Here is a 13123-nt window from a genome sequence, read left to right as displayed (position 1 = left end):
CCTCCCAAGCATGATGTCCTTCTCCAAGGACCGGTCTCTCCTCACAACATGCCATAAATAGGTGAGAAAAAACTTCATCATTTTTGCCTCCAAAGAGCACTCTGGCTGTACCCTCTCCAAGACCTTTCTGTTTGTTCTTTTGGCCATCAATGAGATGTTCAGTGCTCTTCTCCAACACCAAAGCTCAAAGGTATCAATTCTTCTGTCATTCTTATTCATTGTCCAGCTCTCGGATCATAGCAAGTAATTGGAAAGCCCATGGCCTAAATCATTTGCACCTTAGTCCTCAAACTGACATCATTACTCCTCAGTAATTTGGAGAGGTCCCTAACTGCATATTTTCCTAGTGCAAAACATGTCCTTTCCTGACTGCTGGTACTAAAGGTGTTGATGAAATTTGTGGATCCAAGCAAGATGAAGCTGTTGACAGTTTTAGTCTCCTCTCCATTCATCATGACGCTGCCTATCGGTCTAGTGGTGAGAATCCTTGTTTTCTTGATACTGAGATGCAATCCATACTGAAGGCTGCATTCTTTGTCTTTTGCAACAATGCCTCAGGTCCTCCTCACTTTCAGAAAGCAATATTGTGTCATCTCTATAGTGCAGGTTTTTGATGAGTCTCTCTCCAGTCCTATTGCCACTCTCCTCTTCACAGAGTACAGCTTCTCCAATAATTCGAATAGTTATGGAGAGAGAATACAGCTCAGACACACTCCCTTCCCAATTTTCAACCATACAGTGTTCTCCTGCCCTGTTCATACCACAACCTCCTCGTCAAAGTGTTGTATCCGCATGAGCACAATTAAGTGCTCTGGGATTCTGATTCTTCTCAATATCAGCCACAACTTGTTATGATGCCCACAGTCACATGTCTTTGCATAGTCAATAAAGCACAAATAGATATTCCTCTGGTGTTCCTTACTTTCAGCAAGGATCCATCTTAGATCAGCAGTGTATCCCTGGTTCCACAGCCTGCTCTGAATCCTGCTTGAATTTCTGGCAGTTCCATATCCATGTACTGTTCTATCTGTTTTGAATGATCTTCAGCAGTATTTTTTTTGCATGTGATAGTAATGATATTGTTTGATAGTTTCCACGTTCAGTTGGATCACCTTTCTTGAGAATGAGAATGAATATGACCTCTTCCAGTCCATTGGCCAGATAGCTGTCCTCCAAATTTTTTGGCATAGACTGGTGAGCACATCCAAGGCTACATCTGTTAATTGAAACAAGTCCATTAGTATCCCATTGATTCCTGAGGCCTTATTTTTTGCCAATGCCTTTAGTGCAGCTTCTACTTCCTCCTTCATTACCGTTGACTCCTGTTCATATGGTACTTGCTGAAATTTTTCACTGTCAATCAGTTGTTTCTAGTACAGTGAATTTGTGTATTCCCTACATCTTCTTTTGATGCTTTCTGGGTTGTTCAATATATTACCCATAGCAAACACAGATTATTCTTTTTGTGTGGTTTTTTCTTTAAATGAGGACTGCATAAATTAATGCTGAAAAAGGCAATGAAAAGGAAATTAGGGGACCCATCTTGCTAGATACTGAAATACTCAATAAATTATTAGCAAAGATAATTGTGTAGTGTATTTAAACAATAATGTATAATGGACAAATTGAAATGCAAATAGGGCTTTATTGTAAGAAGGCCAATTTCCACATCTGTTTTTTAAACAGTGCAAAATAAGCATTTGACTCACTCGTTAGATGAATTTCTATATAAAGATGGAGTCTTAAGAATAAAAGACATTTACCTATTTTTATACACAATAACCTATTTTTATAGAAATATTTTTATGCTATAAAATACCATAATTAATGATCAGATTTTGAGGTGAGGCTATCATCCATGATGAGTGCAAAAAGTCATTACAAAGACAGAGGAGAAAGAAAAGACTGAGATAGATAATGGGATAGACTCTGGATATTGCACTAGAATACCAAGAAGCCAAAAAAAAAAGTGATGAAATCAGGAAGTTAAGAAGCTGAACAGATTTCAAAGGGCTTTGGGAAGACAAAGTAAGTAGAATGTGCAAAGAACCGGAGTTGAAAAATCAAAGGAACAGGCTCACTCAGCATTTCTTAAGCTGAAGGAACTGAAGAACAAATTCAAGCCTCAATTTACAATACTTAAAGATGCTCTAGACAGAATATTGAATGATCCAGGAAGCATCAAAGAAGATGGAAGTAGTATACAGAGACACTATACCAAAAATAATTGACCGATAGAGAAATTTCATGAAACAAAATATGACCAAGAGGCAATGGCAATGAAGGAGGATTCTCTGAAGGAACTGGCAAAGAACAATACCCCAGGAATTGATGGAGTACAAAGAATATGAGTTGACGTATTTCATCCAACAGATGCTGCCCTGGTAGTATTCACCAGGCTGTGCCTGAAATTGGGAGGACAGTTTACCTAGCCAACTGACTGGAAGTGATCCCTTCCATTTATTCCTGTCTAGAAAAAGGTGATTGAGAAGTGTAAAAATTATCAAACAATATCACACACAAGCAAAATCCTGCTGAAAATGATCCAAAAATTACCAGAACAGTACATTGACAGAGAAGTCCCAGAAGTACGAGCTGGGTTGAAAAGTAGCCATGGCACTAGGGGCACCATGTCTGATGTCAGATGAATCTTGGCTGAAAGCAGAGAATACTAGAGAAATATTTATGTTTTATTGACTATGCAAAGACATTTGACTGTGTAGATCACAACAAATTGTGGCTAACATGGAGAAGAGTGGGAATCCCAGAAAACATAATTATGCTCAGGCAAAATCTATACTTGCATCAAGAAGCAGTGGTCAGAACACGCCAAGGAAACACTGCATGGTTCAAAATCAGGAAAGGAGTATGTCAGGGATGCACCCTGTCTCCATATATTTTCAATCTATATGCAGAACAGGTCATTCAGGAAGCCTGGACTTTATGAGGAAGAGTTTGACATCAGAATTGGAGGAAGACTCATCAGCCACAACCTTGCTTGCCGAAACTGAGGAGGACCTGAAGCATTTGCTGAAGATCAAGGACTACAGTCCCTAGTATGGATTGAAACTCAACAACAGAAAAACAATTATTCTCACCACTAGGCCTATTGACAGCACTATAATAGATGGAGAAGAGATTGAGATTGAAACTGTTAAGTTTTAGCTTGCTTGGTTCTACAATCAGCACTCTTGGCACCTGCACTCAGAAAAATCAAAGAATGAATTACATTGGGTGCATCTGCTGTCAGGGACCTCTCCATAGTACTGAAGCAAAGATGTTAGTCTGGAAACTAAGGTGCACCTGATCCATGCCATGGTCTTTGCAATTACTCACTGTCCATCAGAAAGCCGGACAGTGGCTAAGGATGAAAGAAAAATCAGTGCTTATGAGTTGTAGTGCTGGAGAAGAGTATTGAACTGGAGTGCCAAGAGAACAAACATGTCTGCCTTGGAGAGAGTGAAACCAAGCTGCTCCTTGGAGGCAAGGATTCTGAAGTTCCATCTGACATAATTTGGGCACATGGCCAGAAGGGACCAGTCCTTGCTTATAATGGTGGAGGGACAATAAAGGTGAGATAAAGACTCTGAATGAGGTAGCTTGACACAGTAGCTGGGGTAATGAGAGCAAGTGTGTTGGAGACAATGAGACTGGCTCAGGATAAGGCAGGGTTCAGAGTTATTGTGCATAGGGTCACTATGAGTCATAGGGTGCTATGAGGCTACTCAGTGGTGCGTAACAGCAACAGTTAGAATGCTAGTACAGAAAAAGAGATAAAAGTGTATAATATATATTTATTGGAGTTACAGGGGGGAAACCCTAATTTTGCAATTAATATGTTTACATAGAAAACAGTGATCCTATTGAAAATGTGATACATGTTAGAAATAGTTGACATTTCAAAGTTGTATTTAAAAGTAACCTCAATCAGTGTGCTTGGTCATGCATATTGGAAAATGGGGGAGAACACCAAACTCAAGTCATTAGTACATAACACAATAATAAATTCAGGTGAAGTAAAGGCTGAAGTATGACTTTGATAACTATAAAACTCTTAGGAGCCAGTATCGGGGAAAAAAATGTATGAGTTTTAGTGAAGAAAAACATTCTTAATTAAAGGAACTCTTAAAATATAGTTTTAAAAAGTCAATAAATCAAACTACATTAAATTAAGAACCTTTTAATTAGAAGACTTCCTCAAATATAATAAAAACAATTCACAGAATAGACAAAAGATATCTATGAAAAGGTTGCTTCTAAAAGTATTTCTGTATGGAAATTGGAAGAATCCGGTCTGAAAAAGAATGTATTTGAGTTTTATGACTAAACTAGTATAAATAAAAGAAAATAAAAGTATTCCTGTGAGTTAAGAGGAAAAAATGAGCAGGGATATCTTTACAGAAACAGAAAGAATATTAATTATAAGCATATGGGAGGAGACTCTAGATAGTGATATGGTAAAAGGAAATTAAATCAATGATGAGACACTAAGTTATAACCCACTAGGAAGTGATCTTGCTGGTGCAATGGCTACAGGCTTGACTTTCACAATTCAGTCTACCAAGTGCAGCAGAGGGAAAAAAATGATTTTGTAATATTCACAAATATTAAGAAAATGCCATTTCTTTAAAGATTAAGGCCCTGTACTCTCGCACTCATAATAGAATGGATAAATACTTAATGATATTCTCACAATATGGAAATATCCAGCAACAGTGTGGATTCTTTTTCTGCTGTATGTGACAGCAAAAATAAGATTGCATGACTGTGTTGTTTGAAAATACTAAGCCAGAATACATGTAAAAGAATACTTGTACTATATGTGTAATAGTTGAACTATTTATACATACACACACACACATACACACCCTTATATATTTATACACCCACATTGGTTTAAAATATGAAACTTAGTAACATATCCTTTGATAGAAACATGAAAGATCTCAAAGAAAAGCAAGAGAAGGATAAAATTCAGGAAAGTTGTTCCCATCTGAGAGTAAAAGGAAAGGGTGTTGGTCCATGGAAGGTACCACGGGACACCTAAAATTAATGGTGTTCTTTTCTCTTAACTAGTGTATACACATTGTCCCACTCTTCTTCATTCCTTATTTTTTAAAACATTTGTAAATGTTCATTTAAAATCAACTTCGTGGTTAATAAGAACAACTTAGTGAAAACAAATACATAGACTATGAAGATGAGAAAATGGAGTCAGCTTTTTGAGAATTTTCTTTAAATTCTTGGAGAAATAAGAGACATGCACCAGTAACAGAACATCTGGGTGTGTTTGGGTTTTTTCTTAATTTGGCTTTTAGTAATATTGGATATGTACTTGGAGGCTGTTTGTGTTTCTTTTCTGAGAATAGCATTTCATGTCCTTTGTTCACTTTTTGCCTTTGAATTGATAGTCTGTCTTATTGGCTTGTAGGACTTCTTTCACATCATGAATATTGTTGCTTTTGCCATATTTTATGTTTTTCAAAATTTTAATCAGCTCATTATTTTGTTTCATATTTTTTAACTTGTCTTTAAACTTTTTGTGGTGTTTTTGCTACATAAGAGTTTCATGTATTTTACATATACAATGAATTTTTAAATGTCCAAGTTGCTATATTATTCATGAAGTGTGGTGATCTGTATAACTGTTCAGATAGTAGCAACCCAAGTTGTTTCATTTGTGTGCTTGACTGACTTTTGAGTTAGATAGCAAAGTTTGGGTTTTTTTAAGGAAACTCTGAAAGTAATGTAATAATTCTCTTTGTTGACAGGTTTCGACCAAACACTAGAGAACTGTGGTGTTACAATGCTGTGGTTGCTGATGCTAGGCTCCCCTCTGCATCAGACATGGAGTCCAGATGCAGCATCCTCAGTCCTGAACTTGCCTTACCGACAGGATCAAGGGCTCTCACCACCCGATCTCATGCAGCTTTGCATATTCTTGGTAGGATCACCAGTGGATGTTCATTCAATTTGTGTTGATATAAATTGAGTTTTTGTTTTGTTTTCATTTTTAGAGTACATACATATCTGGTTTTGTTATTACTTATTTAGCTTTACAGACACTGAAGGTTTGTTTGTAGCAGTATTGAGTTGAGCAAGTTTATTAATATTAAAATGTGCTTCCTACGTGTATTGTTTCACATTTTGGTAATTTTCACAGTATTTCAAGCATTTTTCGGAAAGTTGTGCCTACTTACTCAACTATGGTATAGAATATATATAACTTCTATACGCTCTCTCAAACAAACAATCAGATGGCATGCTGTATTACAGTGTTGACATTTTTCTGATGATCTGAAACTGAGCCCGCAGTAACTGAGCATGTCTATACTGTAACTAAGTTTGTATGTAGATTTTTGTTGAAAAATAACTCAGTACAAAATAAATCAATTCCTCTATCTTTAGAAGGCTTATCCTTTACACACAACAGGATATTAGAACAATACCAACAACATCAAACATTCATGTATGACCAGATTATTTTTGCAATTTTGCCTACTTCTTCCTAATATCTAGATCTTTTAAAATAACATTTCAGCTAACTTGACTGTATAAACATTTAGAGATGTAGAGTCAGTATTCAATTATAATATATTTTTTATATCTATATGATTAACAAATTCCATAAAACTATAAGTTATAACAAGTGCTTCTACTCTTATAAGTTCTTTATAGCATGTAAACGTCAATTGTATTAATTTGAGATATAGCATTTTAATAACTCATTATTATTGCTAAAAATTGAGTAGAAATTAGTAAAATTTCCTACTAATTTTATACTGTTGGATCAGCTCTTAAAAGTAGGTAACTTCACTTACTTTGTAGCTAGGATATTGTCAGGTTTTGACAAAATTGAGTAACATACGAATCTACTTACAGTGTAGGCATACTTCAGAGATGCTACAGATCACTTTGCTCTACGTAATAACTTATTATTAAAATGATCCTTAAAAGCTTTATTTATGTTTCTCTTACATTTACAATTATTGAGTCATAATGTTAATAACTAGATCTTAATACTTTGCTTCCTTTTTGCCAATTTTATCTGGTGGTCATTGTAAACATCCAGACTAGCATAAATTAGTTTCTGGCTAGCTATTGTGCTTCAGATTACTTTAAGAATCTTATAAGAAGAAGCTTATAAGAAATCATAATTTTTAAAATTTCAGTTTTTCAAAAGAGATAATTTTGTGTAAAACTTTGCCAACTAATTTTTTTTAATTATTAAATTTTATTTTAATGAACATTTACAGAGATTTGGGGTTTTCATTCATTCAATGTTGTACTATTTTCTCTACCCTCCTCCCCAGTTCGTTCTTCTTTTTTTTCCCCCTTGAAAGTTTGTTTTCATTGTCCAATTGCCACAGTGCTTGTCAAAGCCAGTTCTGATTAATCTTGCCAACTAATTCTTGTTTATATAATTACCCAGAAAGAGGAGAATGTTTATTGGTGTAATACTTCTCCTATAAAACTATGTTTAAAACCTCGGCTAAGTACCATGTAAAAATTTATTTTCAAGGAGTTGAATTTTGTTTGGTTGTTGTTTTAGGTTGTCTTGATACCTTGGCAGCTATGCAGGATTTGAAAATGGGTGTAGCGAGTACAGAGGAGGAGACTCAAGCAGTAATGAAAGTTTATTCCAAAGAAGACTATAGTGTAGTCAACAGGTTTGAAAGTATGTATACTTCTACTTAGGAAATATTTCTTGTCACTGAAATATATATAGATATTTTTAAAGATAAAAATTTTCTTCACATCCTTTAGGTCATGGAGGGGGCTGGGGTTACTCTGCGCACTCAGTGGAAGCTATTCGTTTTAGTGCAGACACTGATATTTTACTTGGAGGTCTTGGTCTCTTTGGAGGCAGAGGAGAATATACTGCTAAAATTAAGGTAAGCTGTTAAAAGCCACTGTTGTACGATTTATTTGAAAATGTTAATGTTGATTTAATTTTTTATAAAGTCCTCTCTTCTTAAAAGAGTTTGGGAAAACTTTGCAATAATTCTGATTCAAGAATTTGCAATTACTAAGTTAGATAGAAATTCAAATTTGCATAAAAAAAGATGAAATAATCATTGAACTTACACAATTGCTTTAGCCGTTTTAATGCCTGTTACTGTGTTAACAGGCAAGAGAATGAATGAATGAATGAATGAGGATAAAGACAGGAACGTAGTGAGAGATAGAGTCTAAGTGTTGGGTTTCATCTGTTAAATAAAAACATATTCAGGAGTTCAGGAGCTAAAGCTTTTCTTTCCCTTTTATCTCAGAGAGGGCCTATAATTATTCTCATCACAGTATGTATATTTTTAAAAATTAACTAGTAGCTTAAATAGTGTGCTGTTCAGATTATCTTATTTTGCTCTTAAAAGACAGTATTTTAATTTTTACCTTCATTTTAATGTAAAAAAATATTTTCAACTTTCTGCTATACATTCAGAAAGTGTTTTCTTAGATCTCTCAGTAATATGTAATACAAAAAAGTTATAATGAATAGATTCATCCTGAAGAGGGTGAAATCTGGCTGATCCTTGGAAGTAAGGATTCTAAAGCTCCATCTGATATACTTTGGGACATTGCAAGGAGAGACCAGTCCTTGGAGAAGGGACATCATGCTTGGGAGGGTGGAGGGACAGTGCAAGAGAGGAAGACCCTCAATGAGATGGATTGATTCAGTTACTAGGGTAATGAAGGTGAGTGTATCAGAGACAGTAAGATTGGCACAGGATAGAGCGGGGTTCAGAGCTGTTGTACATAGGCTTACTATGAGTCGCAAGCGATTTAATAACATATAACAATAACAACAATACCATTAAACATTAATTGGACACACACAATTATATACATGTGATTCTACATTATATTACTGGGCAAAACTCTTTCCCTTTTTTTTTTTAAAACTCTTTCCCTTTTCTAGTTGTTTGAGTTGGGTCCTGATGGAGGAGATCATGAAACTGATGGAGACCTCCTTGCAGAAACTGATGTGTTGGCTTATGACTGTGCTGCAAGGTATTAGTGTATTCATAACAATACTTATATTGTTTAGTTTAAAACTTACCTACTTTGAAGGATATTCTTTATAAATAAAGAAAACATTATTTTAAAAGGAAATGTTCTAAATCTGTCTTACTACTTTCAGGTGGTTAAAAAGTTAAATTCTGTATTAGATAACAAGAATTACTTTCTTTAAAAAATTTTACTATTTTGTGTGTGTGTACCATCAAATCATATCTGACTGGTACAGAAGGAGATTGCCCCTCCTTCTCCAGCAGAGAGCATCTAGTGGAAAGAATTACTTTTGAACATGCTGTCTTAAAAATAACAAGATAAATTTATAATTTCAATATTAAAGATAAAGTGGATATATGATAGATACAGGATTGTGTAACCTTTTCATGTACCCATTGGGAAATAACTAGCATTTTCGTGTGTTTAAGTTGTAGTGATATGTGATACTACCTACAATTATATATTAATTGTAGCATTCTGTATCTACTTGTATGCACAATGATTCAGACTCTCCATAACTCAAATTCAGTTCATTATTGTCAAGTCAACAACTCATAGCTGACCCTCCAGAGGGTTTTCAGAGTCTGAAAGTCACATCAGAGGAGATTGCCCATCTTTCTCCCACAGAGTAACTGGCGGGTTCAAATCATCTGCCTTTAGTTTGACAGTGCAAGTCCTTACCAACTAAGCCACCAGAGCTTCCCAAAGGGTCAACGAATTAACCAGTATACCTCTAATTATAGCATAGATGAAGAAGTGAACAATTTCACTAATACCTCTTGAGCAGCAACCAGATTACTGTGTGTATTTATGAAGTCATAAAAGTCAGTCCTTTCTTTGTATTCCGTAGAACTATCTAAACACTGTCTTAAGACATAGTAATGATTTGAATCAGAGACTATTCTAAAAATTAAGTCTAGCTTCATAGTCATAGTATATTGTATATTCCAGCACTATCTTAAGAAAACCTATTGTGATAGGAATTTTCATAAATCTCAGAGTGTATATTTTCTGAAATTATGCTGATATTAAAGCATTAAATTTGTTTTTTACAGGAAAAAATTGAGAACAAAAATCATGAACCTAAAAAAATTCTATTTGTTTTCCTTCTCATTTTCAGCATTAGCAAAAGTTTTGGGTTTTGCCTATGAAGATTAAAGGAAAGTTTTTAGTACCACCTTAATATACTATTGCTATGTATATATTTTGTGTATATTATTATGACAAAATTATAATATGTCTGGTCTCTTATTTACAAAATCATTTATACTTTTTTTTATTTGCTTATTAAATAATGCCAAAGACGTAAGGCTTTTTGTGTTAAGAGACTTCATAAATGTTCATAGTATATTTTTTTTTTTTTTAGTTTTTCCCTACTCCTTTTACACCTAATCAATTTTCAAATGCCTTATCTCTCACAGTCATTCTGTTACTTAGATTTTTATGACATGTTTATATTCTTAATCAGACACTCTTCATATCTGTTTTCTTTCTTGGTAAATTTAAGTAAACTTCTTGAGACCTAAGTCTTTCAAGTATAATCTATTTTTTTCTTTATGTACCTAGCATAGTTTCTTATACATGATTAATATTTTTTTTAAAACGAGAAAATTATTTGTCAAGTGATTACATAGAGTAGTTCCAACACTTTATGTGAATAATTTAATTCTCAGAATAATATTAATATATGATTATAATCATAATTATATCAATAATAATATCTAAACATGATATTAATCCTTGTTGTATAGCTAAAAAAAGTTAAGTCTAAGGAGGATATAATAACTTCCTCAGGGTCACCCAGCTAATAAGCCACAGAGTGAACTGTTTGAATTTTAGAGCTGTTTTCTTAACCTTAGCACTAGGTTCCCTCTCAAAATACTCTTGTTGATAAGTAAATGTTATTATTAAAGTTCAGGTTTTTTTCCTTTTCCAGCTATCTTAAATTTTTTCTTCATGTTGTAGTTAGGCACCCTTGAATTGTCTACAACTCCTGGCCTCCCTATGAGCATCAGATCAAAATCTTGCCCTGTCCTGCACCATCTCAAGATTTCTGTTATGCTCAAGGCTATTATCGCTATCAGGTTTTTAATAGCCATTTTAAAAGTTGACTTATTTTAATATAATCATTTCATTAATTTCTGGTAGCCTTTGTACTTAAAGAAAGGAAAACATGTACTCTTTCTTATCTAGCCTCTCATGATGTCATTTAACAAGTTTTTTATAATATAATTTTGTGTTTTATTTATAAGTAATTATTTCACATAAATATATCTGAGAAATTGGCATCATCTGTAACTCACTGATTTTCCTCCCAGAGAGAAATATGCAATGATGTTTGATGAGCCAGTTCTCCTGCAAGCTGGATGGTGGTATGTGGCCTGGGCACGCGTGTCGGGACCGAGCAGTGACTGTGGATCTCATGGACAGGCATCCATTACCACAGATGATGGGTAAGCAAAAGGTTTCATTACTATTTACACACTCTGTCATTCCTGTTGGTAGAATACTGTTTTGAAGACTCTGAGGACGTTATTATTGTTGCATGCCATCAAGTCAGAACTGACTCATGATTTACCCTCCAGTGGGTTTTCAGAGAAAGTAAATCACATGGGAGGAAATTAGCCATCTTTCTCCTTTAGAGAAGCTGGTGGGTTTAACTGCGTGTCTTAGGGTTGACAACACAACTCCTTACCGCTATATCACCAGGGGCTCCCTCTGAGGATGTTATGTAGAATAAAATGCATAATTAGACTAGGGCATAATATGACAGCTAACAAAAACCATAAAATCTAATCACCTTATACCAAATTAAGCTTAGACATAAACAGGAGAGATACCATATTTTTTCCAAATAATATACCAACATAATTTTCATAGAGTCCATAGGCAACTAATACAAGAGGATTTGCATGATTTGCAAAAACTGTGTAAAACATGAGTTAATTTGCATAAGAATGCAATGATACATTGATGTCAGGTTTTTTGCCTGTTGTCAGTATCTGTGTATATTTTTCTGGGTACTGCATCCTTTAAAGGGAACTCTGGTGATCAAGTGGTAAGGAGCTGCACTGCAAGCCTGTAGGCATGCAGTTCGAGTCCACTAGCTGCTTAGCAAGAGAAAATTGGGCAGTCTTTTTTGTGATTTACTATCTCTGAAAACCCAGTGGAAGGTCAGCTGTGGACTGGTTCTGACTCTACAACATACAGCAGCAACCACCTCCTTTAAAGGGAGCGCTGGCTGCCTAATGGTAAGGAATTGCACTGCCAGTCCAAAGGCATGCTGTTTGGTCCGCCAGCTGCTCCATGGGTGTAAGATGGACAAGCTCTTCTCATGTCATTTACAGCCTCTGAAAACCCACTGGAAGGTCAGCTATGAGTCCATTCTCACTTGAATGCACATCACCAACATTCTTTAAAATCTTATATCCAAATGAGCCATTATTAGGGAGCGATTACAAGGTTATTTAGAAATTTGAAACCCATAAATACAGATATCTATATATGTTGTTATAATTGATAATTCAAATAAAGTTTTTAAATTGTAGAATTTCAGTAATATAAGATTGTATGTTTTTAATAACATGTTGGGGAAAATTTACTGTTTTAAAAGTACATTTTTGCAAACTTTTCCATCTATGTTCAATATATGGTGTTCTCATGAACTTCATTAATTCATTATTAATGCTTTTTTATAAAAAAAGAAATATATTTGAGGAGTAAGAAAAATAAGAGACACAAGAAGGTAGAGTGGTTTGCTTAGCGTCCTGTAATTACTGTGTGGAAGAACTAAACCTAGACTTGGAGCTTGTACTCCAAATTCAGTACTGTTTGTACTTTCATCACTGTGATTCATGCATTTTAAAGATCTGTCATTTGTAAGAGAAAGGCAGCGCATTATGTATTACTCTGTTAGTTGTTAGGTACCGTCCAATCGACGGTGACTCACAGCAAACCTTATGAACAATGGATCTGAGCCTTTCCCTATCCTGTGCCATCCTCTTGATCTGTGACCTGCTGGTGGCCATTGTGGTGGTCACTGTGTCAGTCTCCTTGAGGATCGTCCTTTCTTGCTGACCCTGCACCTTTCTCTGCATGTTTTCTCTCCTCC

At 34.9% G+C, this 13123-nt stretch overlaps 1 protein-coding gene across 1 annotated transcript in view; it reads left to right on the top strand.

Moving 5' to 3' along the window:
* MYCBP2 (MYC binding protein 2, E3 ubiquitin protein ligase) overlaps nt 1-13123 on the top strand; it is a 377715-nt gene that overhangs the window by 193365 nt on the left and 171227 nt on the right. The window contains exons 23-27 of the mRNA XM_006887864.1: nt 5772-5944; nt 7553-7678; nt 7768-7895; nt 8921-9012; nt 11331-11465. Of these exons, the coding sequence (XP_006887926.1) occupies nt 5772-5944; nt 7553-7678; nt 7768-7895; nt 8921-9012; nt 11331-11465 (654 nt within the window). The remainder of the gene's footprint in view (nt 1-5771; nt 5945-7552; nt 7679-7767; nt 7896-8920; nt 9013-11330; nt 11466-13123) is intronic.

This window comes from Elephantulus edwardii, unplaced genomic scaffold (assembly GCF_000299155.1).
Source record: "Elephantulus edwardii isolate Elephantulus edwardi_28Jun2011 unplaced genomic scaffold, EleEdw1.0 scaffold00062, whole genome shotgun sequence".
NCBI classification, from domain to species: Eukaryota; Metazoa; Chordata; class Mammalia; order Macroscelidea; family Macroscelididae; genus Elephantulus; species Elephantulus edwardii.
The sequence above is the reverse complement of the archived record's forward strand: the minus strand, read 5'-3'. Positions and strand labels throughout refer to the sequence as shown.